This window comes from Mustela nivalis (assembly GCF_964662115.1).
Source record: "Mustela nivalis genome assembly, chromosome: 4".
NCBI classification, from domain to species: Eukaryota; Metazoa; Chordata; class Mammalia; order Carnivora; family Mustelidae; genus Mustela; species Mustela nivalis.
The window spans coordinates 144066310-144091655 of NC_139023.1; the positions used below are offsets into that span (position 1 = coordinate 144066310).

Sequence of the window (25346 nt, forward strand, 5' to 3'; positions counted from 1 at the left end):
GAGAATGTTCCATGTGCACTAGAGAAGAATGTGTATTCTGTTGCTTTGGGATGAAATGTTCTGAATATATCTGTGATGTCCATCTGGTCCAGTGTGTCGTTTAAGGCCTTTATTTCCTTGCTGATCTTTTGCTTGGATGATCTGTCCATTTCAGTGAGGGGAGTGTTAAAGTCCCCTACTATTATTGTATTATTGTTGATGTGTTTCTTTGATTTTGTTATTAATTGGTTTATATAGTTGGCTGCTCCCATGTTGGGGGCATAGATATTTAAAATTGTTAAATCTTCTTGTTGGACAGATCCTTTGAGTATGATATAGTGTCCTTCCTCATCTCTTATTATAGTCTTTGGCTTAAAATCTAATTGATCTGATATAAGGATTGCCACTCCTGCTTTCTTCTGATGTCCATTAGCATGGTAAATTCTTTTCTTCTCCCCACACTTTAAATCTGGAGGTGTCTTCGGGCTTAAAATGAGTTCTTGGAGGCAACATATAGATGGGTTTTGTTTTTTTATCCATTCTGATACCCTGTGTCTTTTGACAGGGCCATTTAGCCCATTAACATTCAGGGTAACTATTGAGAGATATAAATTTAGGGCCATTGTATTGCCTGTAAGGTGACTGTTACTGTATATGGTCTCTGTTCCTTTCTGATCTACCACTTGTAGGCTCTCTCTTTGCTTAGAGGACCCCTTTCAAGATTTCCTGTAGGGCTGGTTTGGTGTTTGCAAATTCTTTTAGTTTTTGTTTGTCCTGGAAGCTTTTAATCTCTCCTTCTATTTTCAATGATAGCCTAGCTGGATATAGTATTCTTGGCTGCATGTGTTTCTCGTTTAGTGCTCTGAAAATATCATGCCAGCTCTTTCTGGCCTGCCAGGTCTCTGTGGATAAGTCAGCTGCTAATCTAATATTTTTAACATTGTATGTTACAGACTTCTTTTCCCGGGCTGCTTTCAGGATTTTCTCTTTGTCACTGAGACTTGTAAATTTTACTATTAGGTGATGGGGTGTGGGCCTATTCTTATTGATTTTGAGGGGCATTCTCTGAACCTCCTGAATTTTGATGCTCGTTCCCTTTGCCATCTTGGGGAAATTCTCCCCAATAATTCTCTCCAGTATACCTTCTGCTCCCCTCTCTCTTTCTTCTTCTTCTGGAATCCCAATTATTCTAATGTTGTTTCATCTTATGGTGTCACTTATCTCTCGAATTCTCCCCTCGTGGTCCAGTAGCTGTTTGTCCCTCTTTTGCTCAGCTTCTTTATTTTCTGTCATTTGGTCTTCTATATCACTAATTCTTTTTTCTGCCTCATTTATCCTAGCAGTGAGAGCCTCCATTTTTGATTGCACCTCATTAATAGCTTTTTTGATTTCAACTTGGTTAGATTTTAATTCTTTTATTTCTCCAGAAAGGGCTTTTATATCTCTCGAGAGGGTTTCCCTAATATCTTCCATGCCTTTTTCGAGCCTGGCTACAACCTTGAGAATTGTCATTCTGAATTCTAGATTTGACATATTACCAATGTCTGTATTGATTAGGTCCCTAGCCTTCGGTACTGCCTCTTGTTTTTTTGTGTGTGTTGAATTTTTCCGTCTTGTCATTTTGTCCAGAAAAGAGTATATGAAGGGGCAAGTAAAATACTAAAAGGGTGGTAACAACCCCAGGAAAATATGCTTTAACCAAATTAGAAGAGATCCAAAATCATGAGGGGGGAGAAAGGGGATAAAAAGAGGTTCAAAAAGGAAGAAAGAAAAAAAAAGAAAAAAGAAAGAAAAGAAAAGAAAAGAAAAGAAATTAAAAAAAGAAAACACCTAAGAAAAATGTAATAAAGAAAGAATATATATATTAGATAAACTAGTAAAAAATCATTGAAAAAGGTAACAGTTAAAAAAAAAAATTTTACCCGAAAGCAAGAAAAAAAAACCAAAAAATGAAAAAGAAAAAAATTAAATTAACTGCAAGACTAAAAAAAATCACAGGGAAAAAGCCATGAGTTCCGTGCTTGGCTTTCTCCTCCTCTGGAATTCTGCTGCTCTCCTTGGTATTGAAACCGCACTGCTTGGTAGGTGAACTTGGTCTCGGCTGGATTTGTTGTTGATCTTCTGGAGGAGGGGCCTGTTGTAGTGATTCTCAAGTGTCCTTGCCCCAGGCGGAATTACACCGGGGCCCGGGGTGAGTAATTCGCTCGGGTTTGCTTTCAGGAGCTTTTGTTCCCTGAGCGCTGTCCGTAGAGTTCCGGAGGATGGGAATACAAATGGCGGCCTCCTGGTCTCCGGCCCGGAGGAGCCGAGAGCCCAGGGCCGCACTCCTCAGTGCGTCCTCAGAGAACAGCGCCCAGTCACTCCTGTCTGCCTGACCTCCGGCCGCGCTCCGAGCTCACCGAGCCTGCGACCGGTTCAAGGTAACACGGAGCTGCGAGCTTACTGTCGGCTCTGTCTCTGTAGCCGGCTTTCCCGTTCCAATACCAGCAAGCTCTGCGACACTCAGACACCCCCAATCCTTCTGTGACCCTGCGGGACCTGAGGCCACGCTGACCCCGTGTGGGCTTTGCCCCGGGTCGCCTCTGGAGCGATGTCCCTCAGTGGAACAGACTTTTCAAAGTCCTGATTTTGTGCGCGGTTGCTCCGCTGCTTGCCAGGAGCCGGCCCCTCCCCCCGGGGTCTGTCTTCCCGTCGTTTTGGATTCACTTCTCCGCCGGTCCTACCTTTCAGAAAGTGGTTGTTTTTCTGTTTCCAGAATTGCTGTTCTTCTTTTCGATCTGCCAATGGATTTTCAGGTGTTTGCGATCTTTAGATAAGCTATCTAGCTGATCTCCGGCTAGCTGAAGTCGTCTCAGCCTGCTACTTCTCCGCCATCTTGACTCCTCCCCCTGTTTTTTTAATTCTATAGATGAGTCTATTGCAGAGCCAGCAGCTGGGAACCAGTAGTGCAGGACTTTACATTTCTCAGAGCATTTTCATCTACATAATTTAATTTTGTTCTTAGAAGAATCCTGTGATATAGGTAGGGCATAAATTGATATGCACATTTTACAAATGAGATGAAATGAGGCCCAAGGAGCTTAGGTAGAACTGGGCTTAAACTTGAGTATCCTGACTAATTCTAGGCTGTTGTCAATTCACACTGAAATTTTTATTGCTCGTAGTATCACACTATGTCAGTTTTAAATACTTAATTGTCTCCTGATTTTTTTTAAAAAAAGTGTAATATAATTAGTAGTTCTATGGTTTGGCCTCTTATTGCTCATTAAGTAGAATAATAGCCACCACACAGCTGTTATCCCATCACCCTCTTTATTTCCTGTATAGTGCTTTCCATCATCTGAAATTATTTATTATTTGCTTACTTACTTGTTGGTTGTGTTCTTCCACTGGAATACAAACTTCACAATGAGAATGAACCCTTTTTCCAAGTGCCTTCCACTTGGAAAATTTAATAGTTATTCATTGAATAATTAAATGAAATATTCCTTTGTCACTTTGTCTCTTTGCATATGATCTATCGCTAAATTAGAAGTGAATTATTAACAAATCATTAACTTAATCCTAACTGAAAATATTTCAAATATTCTTAGTAATAGATTTTAATAAACATTTTCTAACCAAACATTCAGTATGAATGAATGAATGAATGAACTTCCATAACATACAGTGAAGCCACTTAATATAGAGTGCATTTTTTATATTGAATGGCATGTTTAATTTTTGCTTAGCATATTGGTTTTTTTGTTTTGTTTTACTGGGAGGCTACTGTATCAAGTACTTTTGGATATTGTAATTGCTGTGGTCTAAATGTGTTCCCCTAAATTCATATGTTGAAATCCTAACTCCCAAAGGTGATAGTACTAGTAATTGTGGTCTTTGGGAGGTCCTTAGGTTTTGAAGGCAGAGCCCTCATGAATGGGATTAGTGCCTTATAAAAGAAAAAAAAAAAAAAACATCTCCAGAGAGACCCCTAGCCCCTTCCACTATGTGAGGATACCATGAGAAGACACCCGCCAAGAACAAGGAAGAGGGCCTTCATCGTAGCTAAGTTGCAAGCTGGCACCTTGATCTTGAAATTCCAGCCTCCAGAGCTAGGAGCAGTGTATTTCTGTTGTTTGTAACAGTAACTCAGTCACTAGTATTTTGTTTTAGAATGGACTGACAGCTGTCAGCTCATTTATCTGTCCCTGTTAAAGGGAGTTTAGCTCTGGAACTAATATATTTATAATGTAATTTTACTAAACTAACTATATTTGGGTAGCTCCTGGCATCTTCCATTAAACTGAAGTTGTTCAGTTACAAGTGTTTGAGGCAGAATTTTCAGCTTTAACTCAGGGAAAAAAAAAAAAGTGTGATTCAACCTTTAATTTTTAGAGAAGGAAAAAACTACACAGATTTAAAGGATTAAAATAATGTTCTGAGCTTTGGATTTCTTCCTCCCAGTTACCGGAACTCATACAAGAAGAGCATTTGTGTGGACATGCTGCGAGATGGTTATCATAAGTCCTTTACTGAGCTCTTTGCCCTGATGGAGAAGTGGGATGCCCTGCGGGAGACCGCGAAAGTTAGGTCCCTTTTGTGGTTGCAGAGACCGCTGGAAGAGCAGCCTGATAAGCTGGATCACTTCTACCACTACCTGACCAGGGCTGAGGCAGCTGAAAGGAAAGGTGAGTCGGGGGACGGTGGGCAGCAGTGCTGCAGGAACTGGAACAGTGAGTCTGTTCTGGTGAGGGATGTTTCCAGAGTGTTTCGTGCATGAATTGGAAACATTAAGGCACCTGAGCACCATTCATTCTAGACATCTAAACATCTTTATGGAAAACGTGAGAGGGAACGTGGAATCGCAAGGCTGCCCAGACCCAGGGGCATCCTGCTGATGTCATTCCAAGCCAGGAAGACAATGCATAGCACCTGATCACATCTCCAGAGTTTTTCAATGTGTTAAAATCTTTTGTATCGAATACAAATCTTTTCATAGTTTTAAATATATATATATATATATATATATATATAGTCTGAATACTTTTACTGATGAGATACTTTCAAAGAGAACTATAACTTGAAAATTGTACTGATTTTCTAGAATTTATATAATGGAATCTGAAGGTTTTTTCTATAAGTCCTATAGATTTCAATCAGAGAATTTTTATTAGTGAATAGTGAGAAGACATGAGAAGCCAGGAATTCCCAATTATGAGTAAAATTGTTAATTTTATATTTTCCAGCACATCACTTCTAATGAATTCCCTTTTTTTTGTATCTAAAGATTTTCCAGAAAGTCAATGTTTCAAGTACTGAAAACATTTTAATTTTTACTATAATTATATACTGATATTGTTGTCATGAGGCTTTCCTATTTACATATTAGGAATTGGTCATTTTATATAATCAAAGAAAGGAAATCCTAGAAGTTGGCATATAAATTTGGCAGTTTAAATTATTATTTTCTCAGTTTTTTTGTGTGAAAACACCTTAGGACTCAAAAAGAGAACCTCAGCCCCAACAATATCTATATTTCATTTCAGGGCTTCCTATGGGAAAATAGAGGATTACACAACTTTTTGTGAACCAGTGCTACAGTGGGGAAAGTTAATGGGGACATGGAACAGTATTCGAGAGGCAGCAAAAATCCTCTCAGCCTCTATGGTGGAGTTAATACATGTTTCTCATCAGGTTGTCACCTGGTTTACAAATAGGAGATATACAGAAATCCTAACAACAAGTGAATGAGTGTGTGTGTGTGTGTGTGTGTGTGTGTGTGTGTGTGTTTGTAGAAAGGAAGTGAATATTTGTATTATGAAAAGTATTTAACGGCAGCATTGACTTTGAAAATAGAATCCTTTGGAGAATGTTGAAATATGACATCTAATTTCTCAAGAAATTAACTGTTATAAATAAAAAATGCTATTGTAAAAAACCTACATTCTAGTTTCAGCTCCAAATTCTGAAGTGATATTTGCACTGAAAATAGAATTGAGCAAGATAAAAGTTTCCCATTACTCATTTTTTCAAGTTGAACTTATCATATTCACTAAGTGTTTTAAATAGAGGCTTTCACAGGAGTAGCATAAATATGAACCAAATACATCACTTCTTACAGTGTCATAAATATGAGAAACTTGTCATAAAGCATTTTGTAATTATAAAGAAACTAAAATGCTAAGTAGTCTACTTTAAGGTAGAAAACATTTTAATTTTTTATTTTTAAAAAGTAACTAAACATTTAAATAAAACTGTTTCTCAGATTCCAAAAGTTAACAAAGTCCAAACTTTATAGTAGTCAATATTTTATATACATGGTGTAAGAAAAGAGATATTTTCTTTACTGGGGGTCTTTATCATACACTCATTAAAACTAAGTTGCATTTGCTAAATGAAGTAAAATTACCTCTTGCTCAGGATAACTCATCTGTAAGGTTATCTCCTTCAAAATGCACTTGCTTTTGCCTGGTTGAAATGTATAAAATGAAAATTATTGCAAAAAACGTTGGAAATACTTCAGTTGAAGTACATGTGAATATTTATATGCCTTTTTTAAAATTTGTATAATTGTTTTCACATTTAACACATGAGCCTTATTGAGGAAAAATTGTGATACGTGTTAAAAACATCCCAGAAAATGGGATAGACATATTCATTCTTACTAACTTGAATTAATCCTAAATCTTAAAACATGCCTGCATATGCCTGTACCCACATGTACACACACACACACACACACACACACACACACTCTTAATCTAGAATATAAACATTTGTTAATTGTGTCTCAGGATTCCATCCTAATGGTCATGAGACATGCAGAATCTGAGAAAAATTTTCCTAAAGTAGTGTATCTTTGAGCATTCTCATTGCTTCTCATTGGAAAGACTATCACTCTAGGGTCACAGTGAAGTTCATTTAATCAAAACAATGGCACTAACAATAGTCATCTTGGGTCAGTTCTGTCTCTTGAGACTTACAGAGCAGAAACCCAGAGTTATTTAAATTACTCTTCAAAACATCACTTGCTGTTTTATAGCCAAGAAATATTTTAAGTAAGTGAGTCATTTCTTTTTTGATTATTTTCCCTTTGTTAAGGTGGGTTTTTTTTGTCCCTAATAACATTTTTTTTATATGACCTATTGTTGTAAATCATCGCTGTACCATCTGTAATATTATGATTAGGGCCTTGTGCCCCATGGGGCTAGAGAAGAGATGGCAATAATGGTAATGGGCAACTGAATCAATAGATAATTCAAACATTATTTACACTTGACTTTAAATTATTGTTAAGGGTTAAGCAGCAATTTTTTTTTCTAATAACATTTATTTAAGATACCCCAAGTATGTTCTATATTAGTAGAGTCCCATAAAATCTTTACACATTTTATATAAGGCAAAACAAAAATAATTATCTGGTAAACTAAGTTTGAGAAACATTAGATGAATTAACATGGACATTAAGTAGGTTGGTTTATTGCAGGACTTACCAGAGCCTTTAACATGTTGATACATACTGTGTGGTCACTGAAAGAAGGAAATTAGCAAATGCATTTTCCAAATTTATTTCATCATAGAATCTCCTTTTTAGATAGCAAAATGAATACTGATCTAAATAATAAACCAACAATATAAATTATTTTCATCCTGTACATATCGGCTGACAATTCAAGTAAGTGGTCCATAAGCAAGGAGATAAAGCTGCTTAGAATGTAAAGGGTATAGCCCATTATTTGGATTGTCCAGAGATTCAAAACTTGAAAATACTCCTTTATACTTAATACTCTGAAAAATACTTAATTTTTTCTGTATAAAAATAGCTTGGCTCAAGTGCTTTAAATATGAAATCTTGATGGCTTATACATCTTGTTCTAAAAAAAAAAAACTTTAAGAACTATTGGAAATGTTTTTTTCTACTAAGGTGTAGTTACTGAAAATCAGAAAAATTATTTTGGGAGCACTTTTTTTTAAAAGAATCTCTTTATATAAAAATGCTTCACAGACTTTAAAAAATAATAACTCTCAAATCACTAAAGATGACAAAGAATATAAAATACTACAAAACATTTTTGTGCTCCATTCACCTTAGGTAAAAGGTTCACAATGGAAAGATAAAACGTAAGAGAAGTCAATTCTGAAAGTATCTGTTTTAAGTAAATAACTCTGGTTACTTACTGCTCTTCAATTAAGCTCTTTCCTATTTTGAGTAACCTTAAGAAGCAGAATGGCTCTCCAGAATTCCCAGCTCTTTCAAAAAATATTTAAAAATAGGGAGAGAGGAAGACCTGTTTCTTCTTTTTTACTTTAATGTTTAGGTATAATACTTAATTTTAGATAAATCTTAATTCCCTATGAAATTATGAAGCATCATATATAAAGGGATGACATAAATTTTAGAAGTTTCTTTTGAAACATTAGAGTGATTTATGTATAGCTCTTGAAAATTACCTTTTGTTGTAATCAGCCTTGCTTCACTATTTTCTGGGCCCTTTGATTTTAATCTTACAGGAATACTAGTGGACAATGTATAAATATTTTTCATAATTGCAATCCTTTCAGGAATATTTGGGTTGATTTTTCTGATTGTAGTGAACAATTAGAATTCTAATAGATAGTGATTGTTATAAAATTCTAATAGATAATAATTGTTATAGCAACTCCATGGAAGAATAATCAGAGGTTACCACATTATCTACAACTGTGCTTTAAGCACAGATGCAAAAAGACATGAAGATTATGAATTTGTTCATATTCACCAATAGAGTGGAGTTTACAGGACTGAGGCACAATTTATTAACAGACACATTTTTGTCCAAGCTTATGACTGATTGCAATGGGGTTTATAAGACTGATTCACATTTTATTAGTATACTTTTGTGTACAAATAGTTCAGGTGCCACTTTAGGAAAAAAGGGAGGGTTTAGAAACTAACCACTGATAAACTAGTAACTGACTGAGTGAGAAGGATGACTAATATTAATGCATTTTCAGCAGAAAAAGATATCCAGAAAACAGAAGCCTGAAAGTCCACTCTTTGTTAGCATTGTTAGTAACTTGTATTGCTGGAAACATTGCAGAAAGTATGGACCTTATATGGTCATCCTAATCATTATTTGTTGTATGGACAAGCTCACCATTATTTTTCCTTTCAGGTAAAAATACTTTCCTATTTTCATATCCTATCTGCTTTTTCATTAACTTTTTTTTTTTTTTTTTTTTTTTGCCATGGTTAAGAACATTGCTTTCTCTTGAATCTCTGAATACTCTTCAAATTTTTGATGGGAAAAGTACTTGATGATAACACATACTCATTTCATCCACAAGAACTGAGAACAGTTCTAGTACATATTATCCTGACTTGGGTCTTATATAAAGTCCAGTGTTCACACCAAAGAGTATGTCAATTTCTGACATGTCCTAAGTTTTCAAAAAGATTTTTGTTGCTTTTTTTGTGTGCACATCCTTTAACCTTAAATATTTTTGTGGTTAAAATACAGTAACTGAAGTTTGCATTTCCATTTTTAAAAATAGTTAAACATGTTTTTAAGAAAAAATTAAAAATGTCAATATGTTTGCCATTTGAAGGGACAGCTATGAGACATTTTTCTAATGCAGTTTGTTTTTCTTTGAAGAATACTTTGAAGGTGTCTATAATAACTTGTATGCACTGGCCTGTTACTTCAATAATTCTGAAGACAAATGGGTAAGGAACCACTTCTATGAACGATGTTTTAAGATTGCTCAACTGATCAAAATTGACGGTGGGAAGAAAGAAGCCGAGGCGCATGCGCACATGGGACTTCTCTTCGAGGAAGATGGTGAGTGGTCATTTATCAGGCTGTTCTGCTTGCTCTGGAGGATTCAGAGTCCGTGCAACCAGAAAGCACGTGGGGATTGAGAAAAAGACCTGAGGCATTAGTATGAGAATGTAAGTTATTGAGATTAAAAAGCAAAGGTGTGTGACTTATGAACTCACCGTTAAGTTTCCTTGCAGTCATATGTCCACCCAAGTGCTCACGCTGGAGTTCCCAGCAGCATTATCACACAGAAAAAGCATCCACCTGTACCCATCCACGCATATGGGTCAGTGCCTCATGCTGTACAATTTTGAATTTTTCTTTCTTTCTTACAGTCCTCTGTTCATTTTAACTTGATTTCTCATATATGAAAATGAGAAAAAAGGAAAGCATACTCCATGATTTTCCTGGTGCCCCTATGTCACCTACATAAGGAACCAAAAATATCTCTATAATTTAGATATCACCCCATCGTGATTTTATAGCGATTTCTGAAGGAAGGTCCTTTAAAAGTAACTTCATACATAATATGCTATCTTAAGACAAGCTGAAGTCTAAAACAACAACAAGGAGCATCAAAAATATATTTTGTATAGTAGTTTACTAAAGAATGCAAATAAAAACTTAAAGAGTTAAAATTATTTTTGGAAGGAATGGTGGGTAAATAACTTGCAAAGAAAATATATGAAAAGATAGAGTCAATAATGCTATTTCTTTTCTGAAAAAGTTTTCTCATTTTCCAGAAAATTTTTACTTTAACTAAACAGTTAAATTAGAAAATATTTATTAATTTGTGGCTAGGACTTTATAGGACTTTGAAAAAGGTTTAAGAAAAAAAAGTTTTTTGTGCTTTAGGAAATTAAACATTGTAATATACAACAGGATAGGTGCTAGGAAGTGGTAAATAGTTGGTTCTGGGGCCATCTTGAGGGCCATTTTCAGGAATGGCATGAAATTCAGAGAAGTGAGAAAACATACAGACTAGATTCAGGGAAGGCATAATGTAATCAGTAGAGACTGATGAGGGACTTGGAAGATGGGTAGAAGGCAGGTGAAGAAACAGGAATACAGTTTAAAAGAGGAAACTACTAACGCATAAACACTAAAGCATAGTTAGAGGAACTGGTAGGAGGAGCAACCTATTTAAAGCAGAAAATGTGTTTCTGAGCAGTGGTAAGAACTCAGAGTGGAAAAGTAAAATAGGAACACAGCCGCATTCAGAGTTTGGGCCTAAGCTTCTATATATTCATGGTAAGGAAAGGATAATATTACTATTATTTGACAAGTTATTTGCTAAAACATTTAGCCTATGGTTAAAAGTAGAGTTTTGTCTTTCAATTTGTAAAAGTGGAATAAATTCTTGGGCATCTGGGTGGCACAGTTGGTTAAGCATCCAACTCTTGGTTTCAGCTCAGGTGGTGATTTCAGTGTTGTGAGATTGAGCCCCATGTCCAGCTCTGTGCTCAGCGTGGAGTTCGCTTGAGTTCTCTCTCCCTCTGCCCCTCCTACTCACGCTCACACTTTCTCTTTCTCGCTTACTCCCAAATAAGTAGGTCTTTTAAAATATGGGATAAATTCTTAAGTAAGGTAAAATTCTTGCTTAAGCTTTTAAAAAATATTCTCATTTCATAGGTGAGGTGGATACTTTTTTAAACTTTTAAAAATTATTATCTTCACCTTGCAGTTGAGAAAACTGGCACAAAGAGATTAAGCTGCTTAATAGTGAAGCTAGTATTCACTAGTCAGCTAGCTTCAGAACCTATAGTCACTGCTCTGTGCAAACAAAAGATTGCTTCACTTTCATGATGTGCTAATTATGAAAATTATATATTAGAATATAATTTAGTGCATTTTTTATTCTACTCTAGGAAATCTCCCCCATTGAATAGAATAAAAATTGTTTTTTGTTTCATTTTGTTTCTGTAATTAGAGCAATAATTTTCCGTCACCTGCAGTAACAAATCAGATAATTAAACTGCCCATTCCTGGTCCACAAAAAGAAGTCACAAAAGAAATAGGAAATAATATATGAAAATAAGGCTGCAGAAATCAGGGCTACATTGATGAAAATGTAAGAGTAGGCCAGTGGGATTCAAATAGCTATCATAGGTGTATTCTGAATTTTTGTATAAAGTTTAATTGTGATTTTTTTAAGATTTATTTTGAGTCAAAAAAAATTATTACAGAAAAAAATGCCTAACAAAATTTGCCATCTGAACATAGAAGAGTACAGTCCAGTAGTAAAGTATATTCACATCGTTGCACAATCTGCCTTCAGAATGTTTTCATCTTGCAAAACTGAAACTCAGTACCCATTCAACAACTTCTAGCTTCCCTCCTGATTTTTTTAAACCTCTGAATGCATTCCTGTTGGAGAATTTATTCATTGCTTCCTTTCTTTATTCATGTATCTACGCGTTTGCTCAACAACCAGGTACCATGGTTGCGCATATCATTTCAGCGACTGAGGACGGCTGAGTTCGGGAAATGTGAGGGTGGTGTGGCTGTGAGATTACATTCACAGGCCCTTGGCTTGCTCCCATTTTCGTGCCCCACCCCACAGCATGATAAAATGCACCCATTCTTCACAGCAAATAGAATATTTTGGTTATGAAATTATTTTTAAGTTACATTGTATTTTTTTGTTTTGCAGCTACTCTTTGTCAGCACCAGAATATTTTTCTATGCCCTTAATCAGTTCATAGACCCTAAGAGCCATGCCTTGATTGCCTGATGGATAAAATGACTGAGTTGGTGTTGCTGCAAATTCTAAACATTGACTTTGAGTATTGATGTGCTTTGCAAATGGTGACAAGCATCTGTGCAGTTTTTGTAATCTGGGTAGAATTTTCATGGGGAGGATAAACTAGGGCTACTTAGAATATGTGACTAGAGAGCAGTGGGGACTCACCTGACTATAGAGCTCCCCCTGAGGTGATGGAGGTGTAGCTTCCGCAAATCTGAGCTGATTGGTCCAGACAAGCAAATGGAGGCCCCACAGCAACAGCTAGGCAGCAGCTGTGCTCAGGGCCAGGGGTGCCCATTCAGGTTAAAGCAGGATACCAGCCGGCAGATGGCAAAGGGCAGGTTGTCAGGACCCAACCAAGCAGGCTGTAGTCCAGGGCATGGCTCCAGAACCCTCAGGGAACTATAGAGCAAATGAACATGGGCAGAAGCCACAGTCACAGGGACTGGGCACCTGGGTGCAGTCATGGCCAGTGTGCAGCCCACTGGCACATATGTGACCAGAGCCTCACCCAGAGCCCCCTGGCCACAGTCGAACACAAGTTCTAGTTCCCACTGCTGTTAAAGATGAGGCCCTAGTACAAAATGTAGCCTGATTTCCATTGACTAAAGGGCGGGCAGTCTCATTCTTAATGTCACGTTCTTCAGACTAGAGCTGGGGTATCAGATGTGAGTCGTCATGTACTGACAAGTGCTTGTAGCAAATCACTGGTTCTATCTTCTTTCAGAATTGTGACCTATTGATAAGGACAAATGGACAAACGGCATTCACACCTCCTCTGTGGAGCATTGGAGAAAGCTCTCAGACACTAGGTTAGTAAGAGATGTGCCCATTCATTCTAGTGCAGTGCACAGAGGTCTAGTAGGGCCAGATGTCAGATGCTGGGAGAGAGGCTTTCTTAAGAAACATGATTAGGGAAACACTGGCTCCTCCCCTGGGATGATCTGGGGCCAGGACAACAATGGCATGGTAACATGGCAGAGCCATAACTTCAGTACTCTTCTGCTAGATCATCATTAGTGGTTGGATCTAGCATTAGCCTCTTCCCTGACATGGTCAGGATACTGGGGTCCAAGCCTTGTAGTTGTGATTCTATCAGGATTGGGGTAGGGATAGCAAACTTGGACCGGGTTGACTACATCATCATTCATTGTTGAGCAAGTCCCAACACTTTTTTTCCTTTTCCCAATTCTGTGTCCAAGCCTTGCTTTTGACCGGATTAATGGATTTAGCACTGAGGCTAGCTGGTTTCTGTGGAGCCTTGCAGAAGGCCAGTCTCTTTCCCGAAAGGCTAGCCTAGAGGGATCAGTCTTGAGCAAGTTAACCCTTAATTTCTGTCTACCTTTTTGTCTTGTTCCTCCTCTTCCAATTCAGTGCATGGCTTATAAATATCATCTTTCATTGGCAGCAACCCATTCCCTTTCAACCCGTAAGAGCTTTGAGTCCAAACTTTGCTATGGGAGGCCAGGAGGTTGATTAGAAGTAGATATGCGGTGACAACTTCAGAGTGCTGATCATGGTCACAGAAAACAGGTAGAGGAAGACCAATGTAGGAAGAGCTTAGGCCATGTACGTCTTCAGTTCAGGAGGCTATCACCTGTGATGTTAGCACAAGGATTGAGTAATGGCTAACCAGGTTCTACAGCATTGATCCCAACTTCTCCAAATGACAGGGGAACTTCTGAAGAAAGGAGCTGTCCTGCTTGACTTGCCCAGTTCAGGTCCCAAAATTACTGTTGACAGTCAGCTCCATGGACAGATTCTGGGTGGTGTATCTCAGTGCAGTTTGCCAGGAACCAGAAGGGACCAGGAGCAGGGTAGTGTTGCAAGGATACTCTCCTCTGATATATTCAGTAGTAGAAGGTAGATCCCACAACAGATACCAACCACTGTAGGGAACCATCCCTACAGTACAGTACAGTACAGTACAGACCATCCCTACTAACCATCTTGATGTCATGAAAAGGAGTTAGAATTCAGGAGTCAGGAGCCCACTTGTCCTTGTCTTGCTTATGTTCAGTCATCATTTTTCACTAATATATTTTCACCCATTTTTAGTGATCATAGAGAAGGCATTCCTTTTTTTTTTTTTTTTTTGCATGAATTTAAATGGGGGCAGTTGTTCTGCTTTCCTTTCTGTGAAGAATCCACTCCATCCAAGGCAACTCTCTTCAATATCACACACACACAGACACACACAACCAAGGAATCCTATTACTGAGAGTCTTAACCCCATAGGTGTCTCACTACTTGGGATTTTTCAAAGCTAGTTCCTCCCAGTAGTCACTCATTGGCTTTCCCGAAGGGTGGCCACAACACCACCAGCAGACTCTTCCCATTCCAGTCTTGGTCTTTGATTTATTTCCAGTCCTCTGACTTGCTTCCAGAAGGCCATAGTATGGACCTGGATAGATGCCCAGTTTGCTGGGACAACTGCCATGCTAACAAGGTAATTGGTCAGCAGCACTCACAGCAGGCCTGCTGGAGCAGTTCTGCTCTGAGAGAACTCACAGAGACAGGAGCAGTAGCAGGTGTGCTGGCTGCCCATTGCCCTTTCATTGGATGCTGTATGTTTAGGGAAGTATGATCACACCCCTGGTGTGACCGGGGACAGACACAATAGCAACATGATGTGGCAGAGCCTTCATACAAGCCTTACCCTGCCAGATCAGCATTCATGATTTGATGTAGCACAACCCTTCCCCTGCAAGATCAGCACAGAGGGAGAAAAGAAAGGGGTGGAGGCTGAGGTCTCTGCCTTATGTTTGCAGTCATAGGATATGGTATAAAAATAGCAAGATTTTCCACACAGGCATTCATAGTTGGGGATCACCAGTCTCTCTCCTGTCAGGAGAGAGGGACTGCAATAGATCAGAACTGATTGCCTTAAAATCACTGAAGCTGAATGGTTTCCTTAGAACTTTGCTGAAGTCCGTCTTCTTTTCTAGGAAACTAGCCTGCAAAGATCAGTCCTGGACAAATAAACCCTTACTCTTTAAATCTTTAAGTTCTGCATAATAGAGCATAAATTAACAGAAGGAGATGGGGCATAGAATTATTAGGCATAGAATACCTGTCCTCTAATAACTAGGACAAAGATGGGACCATGAACAAGATGATAAACTTCCAAAGAAGCTCCATCGCCAAAGACTAGATGTATTCAAGAACTGACCAAAACAGAGGAGAGCCAGAGAGTTAAAGTAAGAATAAATCAAATCTCAGGCCTAGGAGAATGCTGGCTAGACACTGAGATTGAATGCAGTACTGCTCCTACCAATTGTCCCCCACCTACAGGTGGAAGTAGGGGATACTGCCAGCACTGAGGGCCCCTGGGTGCCTCAGGCTGTTAAGTGTCTGCCGTCTGCTCATGTCGTGATCCTGGCATCCTAGGATGAAGTCCCACTTGTTCCTCACAGCCTGCTTTTCCCTCTCTCTCTCCATCTCTCGTGAATAATAAATAAAATGTTAATAAAATAAAATAAAATAAAAACCAAGACTAAATAGACTGCTCCTTAATGGGAAATGTAGGTAATTCAAAGAAAACATAGCATCTATCTGAAGACTCAGGTAAAGGAGCCTCTGAGTGGCTCAGCCCCTGCCTTCAGCTCAGGTCATGATCTCAGGGTCCTGGGATCGAGTCCCAAATCACGCTCTCTGCTCAGCAGGGAGCCTGCTACCCCTTCTCTCTCTACCTGCCTCTCCGTCTACTTGTGATCTCCCTCCCTCTGTCAAATAAATAATAAAATAAAATCTTTGAAGACTCAGGCAAAGAACAAACTAGTAGAAGTGATCATTTTAGGAAAATTCTTCATACCTGTGGAAAGAGACAGGTGGAAGACAGAAAAGTCTAAGGATAGAACCAAATGAATTGAGAATGAGCCCCAGATGAAGTAAGGAATGCTTTCATTAAGATGCGTTGGTATGCAAATATATTCTCCCATTCTGTCAGTTTGCAAACGACATATCAGATAAAGGACTAGTGTCCAGAATCTATAAAGAACTTAGCAAACTCAACACCCAAAGAACAAATAATCCAATCAAGAAATGGGCAGAGGACATGAACAGACATTTCTGCAAAGAAGACATCCAGATGGCCAACAGACACATGAAAAAGTGCTCCATATCACTCGGCATCAGGGAAATACAAATCAAAATCACAATGAGATATCACCTCACACCAGTCAGATGGGCTAAAATAAACAAGTCAGGAAATGACAGATGCTGGCGAGGATGCGGAGAAAGGGGAACCCTCCTACACTGTTGGTGGGAATGCAAGCTGGTGCAGTCACTCTGGAAAACAGCATGGAGGTTCCTCAAAATGTTGAAAATAGAACTGCCCTATGACCCAGCAATTGCACTATTGGGTATTTACCCTAAAGATACAAACGTAGTGATCCAAAGGGGCACGTGCACCCGAATGTTTATAGCAGCAATGTCCACAATAGCCAAACTATGGAAAGAACCTAGATGTCCATCAACAGACGAATGGATCAAGAAGAGGTGGTATATATACACAATGGAATACTATGCAGCCATCAAAAGAAATGAAATCTTGCCATTTGCGACAACATGGATGGAACTAGAGTGAATCATGCTTAGCGAAATAAGTCAAGCAGAGAAAGACAACTATCATATGATCTCCCTGATATGAGGAAGTGGTGATGCAACATGGGGGCTTAAGTGGGTAGGAGAAGAATCAATGAAACAAGATGGGATTGGGAAGAAGACAAACCATAAGTGACTCTTAATCTCACAAAACAAACTGAGGGTTGCTGGGGGGAGGGGGTTTGGGAGAAGGGGGTGGGATTATGGACATTGGGGAGGGTATGTGCTTTGGTGAGTGCTGTGAAGTGTGTAAACCTGGTGATTCACAGACCTGTACCCCTGGGGATAAAAATATATGTTTATAAAAAATTAAAAATTAAAAAAAAAAAGATGCGTTGGTAGAATTAAAATATGGATTGTAAAAAGTAAAGAGCAGAACTGATCCAATAGAAAGTTAAGTCAGTGATGTTGTGGACAAACTTAAAACACTCTTGCAAAGAGCAGCAGGAAGACTGAGATGGAAGCAGTAAGTAGTAAATGTGGAAGTTCCTGAGGAAGAATACACAGTAACTGAAACAAAGATGATAACCAAAGACATTTTAAGAAAACTTTCCAGACCCTAAGAAAACATTCAGAATGTGCAGATTGAAATATCCCTTCATGCTTCAGTCAAAAATTAGTAAGAAAAATCCATAACCAGACAAATTCTCGGTAATTTTTTTAATGACTTCGATGAAAGCAGACTCCTACCTGCATTCAAAGAGAGAGCACAGAATTGCCTGCATTGTAACAAAAACTGGGACTCATTTTTCTCCTTGCACCAGTAAATGCCACAAAAGAGAAAGAAGGAAAGTCCGCGGGGCTCAAGGGGGAGGGGAAAGAGTAGAATGCTGTGAAGCTGAGAACCGAGAGCAATGCTACACAGAGCAAAGTTCAGGTTCCTATATGAAGCAATGACAGACGCTCTTACGCAGGCAAACTCCAGAAAGCACATTGTGGAGGTATTTTCCATGTGTATTCTGTTCTCCTAATCAACAAGAGATGAATCAAAAATAAAAATTCAAGAAGAAGGAAGTTCTAATGTAAAAGAACTAACAGTGAACATTGAAACCAGTTAAACATAGTTAAGTGTACAAAAGAGGAAGTTCTAATGTAAAAGAACTAACAGTGAACATTGAAACCAGTTAAACATAGTTAAGTGTACAAAAGAATATAGTTCAATACTTTAGGAAATAGAAGATACACAATATAAAAATTAAATATAGTTTTCAATTTTCTTTTTATTATTTTCTATATTTACCAAACATTCTGCAGTCATGCTAATGACTTCTGCATCTTACTTTAAAATTAAATTTTATGAGAAACATTTAAAATAAACTGTAAATTCCAAGTGGAAAATATAGGCAAGGGTTCATTCATTCATACTTAGATGGAAAGACCTTCGAACATACAAACAATTGAACAAAGCACAAGTGAAAATGATGAGGTTGGCTGAGGGACCATTGTATTCTGTCCCTGCTCCAAGTTCAGAACCAATTCAGAAGAAATGTGGGGATCACATCATAATCGTTAAGGCTTATTGGGGAACAGAGCTTGTATCTCATCAAGTGAGACTCTATTATCTTCCAGAATTCATCTTAGCCACCTCATTACTACCAGACTCGTCAAACTGAGACTCTCCTGCAGGTTCTGAGTCTGGGCCTGTGAGCTTCAAGGTGGAATTTGGTGGTCAAACCTCTTTGAGAATTGAATTCAGAGAGGAGGAGAGCTCAACATTTCACCAGCTTATGTCATTTCCTCCCCTTGATGAGAAATAAAAGGGAAAGAGAGAGGGAGTCCCCCTCATGGAAGCATGAGGCTAGTGGAAAAGAATTTCCATTATGAGAAACAAATATTGAGAAATTTGACACATACTTTAAAAAATTGTTTATTAAAGACCTCATGTAATTAAAAGATAAGTCTGAGAAATATTTGAAAGAAACATAACAGATTAATATCATTATTATTTTGAGAACATTTACTAATTGGTGAGAAAAATCACACAATATCAATGCAAATATGGTAAATGAACAAAGACGAATAGTCAAAGAAGAAATTCAACTGGAAAAGAAACATGAAGAAAACCAAGACCATTAATAAAAGAGCACAAGTTAAAGCACTGTAGATGAACTTTTCACCTGTAATATTATAACAAATGTTTATTATGTTCCAACTGTGTGTAAGACACTGGGCTAAGCATTGGAAATTCATGACTGGGAAAGATACTTAAGGCCTCTTGATTCAGAGGTTTACAATTTTCATGGAAGAGGCAAGTCAGGACTCTGACATTGCGCTTATGTGGATGAATGTACTGATAAGACAAGTACAAAATGCACCAAATTCAAATGTGCAAGAATCAGTGTTGCCTATTTATTTAAGGTAGCATTTACTGTTTGTGAAATTTTTCTAAGTTAAGTATTTTTTTTATATTGGTGGTAATAAGATAAATTAGCCTGGCATTTCTAGCAAAGAATTTTGAAATATGAATCAAGAGGTTTTTTTCAATGTCCACATTCTTTAACTCTGCTTATCTACCTCTAGGAAGTAATCAGACACAGAGATTTACATAAAGACATAATATGTCTTTCTGTATGTATTATTTGTAATAGTAAAGAAAAAAGGAAATATAGGATAACACTTTAATTAATGATAATTATACCTGTTGAACTCTTATCCAGCCACTCAAAATGCCCTTGTCCAATAACTATAATGGTAAGAGTTACCATTGAGTCCTGTGTGTTGGTCACTATAAAAATGCTAACTTTGGCCAATAGCCTCTAAGGAGTCACTTCCAGCCTGAAGCATGGAGGAGCACATGTGAGTCTTCCAAGCTATCTATTTTTGCCTTAGCTACCTTGGCAGACTTATGCTAAGATGGTGAAACCACAGGATGGAAACAAGCCAGATCCCTGAATGAGTATTTGGAGGGGAGCTGCCCTGGAGAGTCACTCAATCCTCAGTGGACTTCATGTGAGCAAGAAAATTACTTCACCTAAACCCCTGGGATTTCAGGGTCTATTTGCTACCACTGTGCACAATCTTCAGTCTCCCAACACTTATATGCCCTTATTGTGAATGAGGACTTTTACGAGTTCTCTGAGTGGTTTTTGGCAATTTCTTTGAAAAATTCACACAATAGTCTAACACTTTCTTTTGGAATGTGATATCTAATGCTTTTGTGCTTCCCTGAAAACTTTCATTTTAATATTTTTAAAGATGCATAAGTCCCTCAATTTACCAATATAATTTAATCTTCCAAAGATTCCATTTCTGTTTTTGCAAATCGAAAATTATATGCATTTTACTATTTCCATTGTGTGTTTCTCTATTTGGATATAGTAGATGTGCAACATATATATGATCTGAAGATTAAACTACACAATCTTTTAAACCTAGCTGATATACAATGTCCGTACCACAAATCTACAGTAACATTTTGCCTGCTACACGGGGTCCTAACCTGCTTCAGGATCTCATGATCATCATTACTGAGCACTGAATCCAGGAGGACATAGTGGGCCCCTTGGCTAACCTAGTATTGGAGTGTCTCAATCAGGAGCACAGACTTAGTACCTGATCATGGGTTTTGGAATTAGGATCCACTACTCAAACAAACTCTCTGACTCAATCCTAGATTCCTGATTTCCTTCACTCAAATCTCTTGGCAACTCCCTCAAGGCCAACTCAGTAACTCAGTGTAGAAGAACCAACTCTTAGAGCAAAGGCATCAAAAGCTCAGGCACAGTAGTTATGGCTGTCAGTATTGAACACTACACACACACACTTCAGAAACTCTGTCAAATGAAGATATTTGAGTTAACAGATTCTTTACATTCACCTTACCTGAGAAATTAGGAATGTCTGATCTGCCGCCATCAAGATAACCCACCCTGAAAGTATCTCTGTCACCTAGTTCTACTTGAACCATCATACCAAGAAATAATTCATACAACCAGAAACATGTTCAAAATTTACATGGACATTCCCAAAACAGGCTTCCAGTACTGAAGAGCAGCTTTAAGTAGTCTTGTTACCTGTACATCCTCACCATGAACACATAGATTCTTGTCTTCTGACTGTGCTACAGTATTGCTCAGTCTGTAGAAATATTTGGTGTGACCTCAAGCCACATCAGTAGATCTTCCCAATATCAAAAATCCCCCTATCCCTGCTCACCACCTAGTGTCTGTGGGCTTCTATATCTTGTATTTTATCTCCCAGCTGCGCCCCAGGCTCAGGGCCTTGATGCTGTATTATAACAGTGGCAGTTCTCAACCATTTTTCTCATGGCAACAAATATGATTGTTAACACTGACTTGGGCAATACTCCAATGAGAACAGGGAGATTAAACACACACATCCCCACCAAAGCAGAAGCAGTAAACACCAAAACTAATTTTGCCTATGGTCAAAGGAAAAATATTCTGAGGGTTGAAGGGCTACCTATAGTTCTGTGGCATTTCTCTCTTACCTGGAAAGCATATTGGAGTTTAAATGAACCAGAGTAACACTTAAATACAGCTAATGACCAATCGACATTGTGTGCTAAAAAAAAGTACACCAGGGACGCCTGGGTGGCTCAGTTGGTTAAGCAGCTGCCTTCAGCTCAGGTCATGATCCCAGCGTCCTGGGATCGAGTCCCACATCAGGCTCCTTGCTTGGCAGGGAGCCTGCTTCTCCCTCTGCCTCTGCCTGCCACTCTGTCTGCCTGTGCTTGCTCTCACTCCAAATCTTAAAAAAAAAAAAAAAAGAAGAAGAAGAAGTACACCATTCGGGGGCGCCTGGGTGGCTCAGTTGGTTAAGCTTCTAACTCTTGGTTTCAGCTCAGGTCATGATCTCAGGGTCGTGAGGTCAGCCCTGAATGGGCTCTGCACTCAGCAGGGAGTCTACAGAAAGATTCTCTACCTCTGCCCCACCCCCATGCGCAAGTGCACACATGCTCGCTTGCTCTCTCTCTCTCTACAATAATTAAATAAATCTTTTAAAAGTACACCGTTCTGGGGCACCTGGGTGGCTCAGTTAGTTAAGTGTCTGCCTTTGGCTCAGGTCATGATCCTGGGGTCCTGGGATCAAGCTCCACGTTGGGCTCCCTGCTCAGCTGAGAACCTGCTTCTTCCTCTCCCTCTGCCTGCCACTCCCCCTGCTTGTGCTCTCAATCTCTCCCTCTCTCTCTGACAGATTAAAAAAAAAAATACTAAAAAATAAAAAACAAAAATACACCATTCAGAAAATTTTGTTGTTCATTGTTGGAAAAGGTTATTGGCAGCACATTTTAGAACTGGTCTGGACATACAACTATACCTCAACACAGCCATTAAGAACGGATGGTTTAGAAGTAGACTATCCATCTGGAAGTTTGACTAACAAGTTTCTGAGGCCCTTTTCTTATTGCCTTCATCAATCTGGTTTTCCTCCATTTTCCTTTCCCTTCAGTATATCTCTATGTGCACTCTATATTCACAAATCAATCATCTACCAGACCGTGAGACCCCGTTCTTCATTGGATTGCACCTCCAGTGGATCCCTCAGTAGTTCAAGGAGAGCTCCAAACTCCACCACATGAGCTGAACTCTATTCCCATTGGCAAAGTCAAATGAGGCCAAAGTATGCAGAAACCAGAGAACTCTATAGCTCGTTTAGCAAACCCCTTTACTCCTGACAGCTTTCCCAGTGACTGATTCTACTCCACAAAGCCCAAACCTTGTATGTGTGAGGGAAATGTCACTTTTCTTGTTCATCAGTTCCGGCATTAGGCTAGTCGGAGGCACTGCCATAATGGCCAATTTTTATTCTTTTAAATGAATGCCTCCTGCAATGAAGCCTTTAGGACCGTTCTCATACACAGCCTGATCCTTCTGCTCTGCCTCTCCTATGCTCTGACCTCAGATTTGCCTTAGGCTCGGGCTCCCATGCCTCACTTGTGATTCTAGTTATCTCCTTGATAACTGGATGGCCTTTTTACACCCAGTTTAGTCTTTTCTCATGACATCACGTGAGGTGCTTTGTGGTGCTTTGCTTTGCTTCTTCAGAGTTGGTGCTGCCAGCTCTAAGTAACTACAGTGAAAGCTGGACAACTATTGTATACATCACCAGTACTTTTTATTTTCCCATGTAAGAGGAAATTTCCAATCATATTTGTTATGGATTGGATTAAAAAGGTATTGAATTCTTTTTTTTTAATGTGCTGAGGTTTATACCACTCAAATCTATTAAAGATTAATTGTTTCTGCATGCATGGCTCATATTTTCTTATAACAGTGAAAATGAAAGAAGAATTAATATATTAAATATCTGAATAAAATCAATTCTTGTGTCAAAGTGAGGCTTGAATGAGATAATTGACTTCTAAGAGAACTTTACTTTCCAGATTTATGATTTTAAGCTTTAAAATACCTTATTGCATGTGATGGAAAATATGTGCTTTTGTCTCTACTTCCTGCCACTTGCCTATCTTAGAATTAACATTTTCTTTCTTTTTTGCTTTTTACTTTAAGTTGCTTTATTAAAGGATAGCTGACATACAATAAACTTCATTTAGTTAAAGCCTATGATTTGATAAGTTTTCACACATGTATGCACCCGAAAAACCAGCACAAAGCCAGGAGTACACTTACATTGTTTTCATAATCATCTCCTCCATCTCCAACTACTTGTCAGGTTTCTATCACTATAGATCAGTTTGCAGTTTTTACTATTTGTTAATAAGTGGAACTATGTGATACGTGTTTCTTGGTCTGTTTTTTTTTTTTTTTAATTTGAGTTAATTTTTTTTCAGTGTTCCAAAATTCATTGTTTATACACCACACCTAGTGCTCCATGCAGTACATGTCCTCCATAACATTTTCAAGCAGAAAGTAACTGGTTATATTATTTAAGAGACTACCTTCTTCTCCATGGGAATGAACTAGGAATCCCATAGATGATCACCCTATAAGGAAGGGATTTTCCTTCTGTGTCCTTAGTGGTGCTGAGAGAAAACATCCTAATGTTGTCAAGGGCCAACTTCATGATAACTGTGGCAAAACATAATTTAAAATCCAAAAGACAAAATGTATCTCTTTTTTTAACCATAAAGATACTGTGAATTATGCGTTATAAGGTTTAAATTGTACAGATGATAGTAGTATGAGGAAGTACAAATATATTTTCTTTGAATCATTTAGTCTGACTCATATTATCTATCACATAGCTACTACAGTTTTATTAGAACTGGCTGTTAGAGACTAAATTGGTCCTACAGCAGGATATTTAGATCCCTTTTCAGATGCTTGGCAAATAATATCACAAGATGCTTTATGTCTTAAATGTTAGCCCTTAAGGTAGGTGGTTTTACATTAAAATCCTGATCCGTATTCTTGATCCAGAATCCCAGTTAAAATAGCAGATTTTGATTTTAGATTAACAAAATATTTACCAGTCTCTTCACTAGTACTTCAGATAGCTAAAATCTGTTTGAAACTTTTCTGAGCTTTGCACTCTCCACATAGCCAAAGATGATATAAAGTTTGTTTCTTTGTTTGTTTTTGCAACTGTATGCCCCATCTTGAGTGTATCTGCCCACCATGATATCAGGCCCACAGTTCACTGTCAGCCAAAAGCCTAGTACTACTTTCTTTATTCTTTCTAGATATAAAAAAATTTTTTTGGATGGAAGGAAGGACTTCTGGTTGCTTATTCTAAACTGTATATTCTGTCACCATCTTCTACAAATGTGTGCTGGGATTATTTAATTTTAAAATAGAATTTGATGATTTTCCACACTAATCATGTTTTATATTGCTTAGATAAAACTGCTATGGAATTTCTTATAGTCATTTAATCTTTCCTGAATTGAAAGAAGAATCGTCTCTCTTCAACTAATAATGACTTTTCATATCTGTGCAATTCATTACAAGATACAGTTGCATGTTATCTGCCAATATTGTGTATAATATACATATCCCACAATTTTTCCTACCTTCCTGTTATATGTGAATACATTTGAAATTTCTTTTGTGCTTTGTTATTTAAGCAAAATATTGACAGAACAGGCTATCTTATTTATTTATTTATTTATTTATTTATTTACATATAATGTATTATTTGTTTCAGGGGCACAGGTCTGTTATTCATCGATTTTACACAATTCACAGCACTCACCATAGCACATACCTTCCCAATGTCTGCCATGTAGCCACGCCATCCTTCCCACTCCTTCCACTCCAGCAACCCTCAATTTGTTTCCTGCGATTATGAGTCTCCTGTGGTTTGTCTCC

The 25346-nt window shown here is 38.1% G+C and overlaps 1 protein-coding gene across 5 annotated transcripts in view; it reads left to right on the forward strand.

The window, feature by feature from the left end:
• Positions 1-25346, forward strand: part of TTC29 (tetratricopeptide repeat domain 29) — a 235842-nt gene that overhangs the window by 42743 nt on the left and 167753 nt on the right. For all 5 annotated transcript variants that reach the window (XM_082727578.1, XM_082727579.1, XM_082727581.1 and 2 more), the window contains 2 exons: positions 4426-4649; positions 9597-9782. In XM_082727578.1, coding sequence (XP_082583704.1) covers positions 4426-4649; positions 9597-9782 — 410 coding nt within the window. The remainder of the gene's footprint in view (positions 1-4425; positions 4650-9596; positions 9783-25346) is intronic.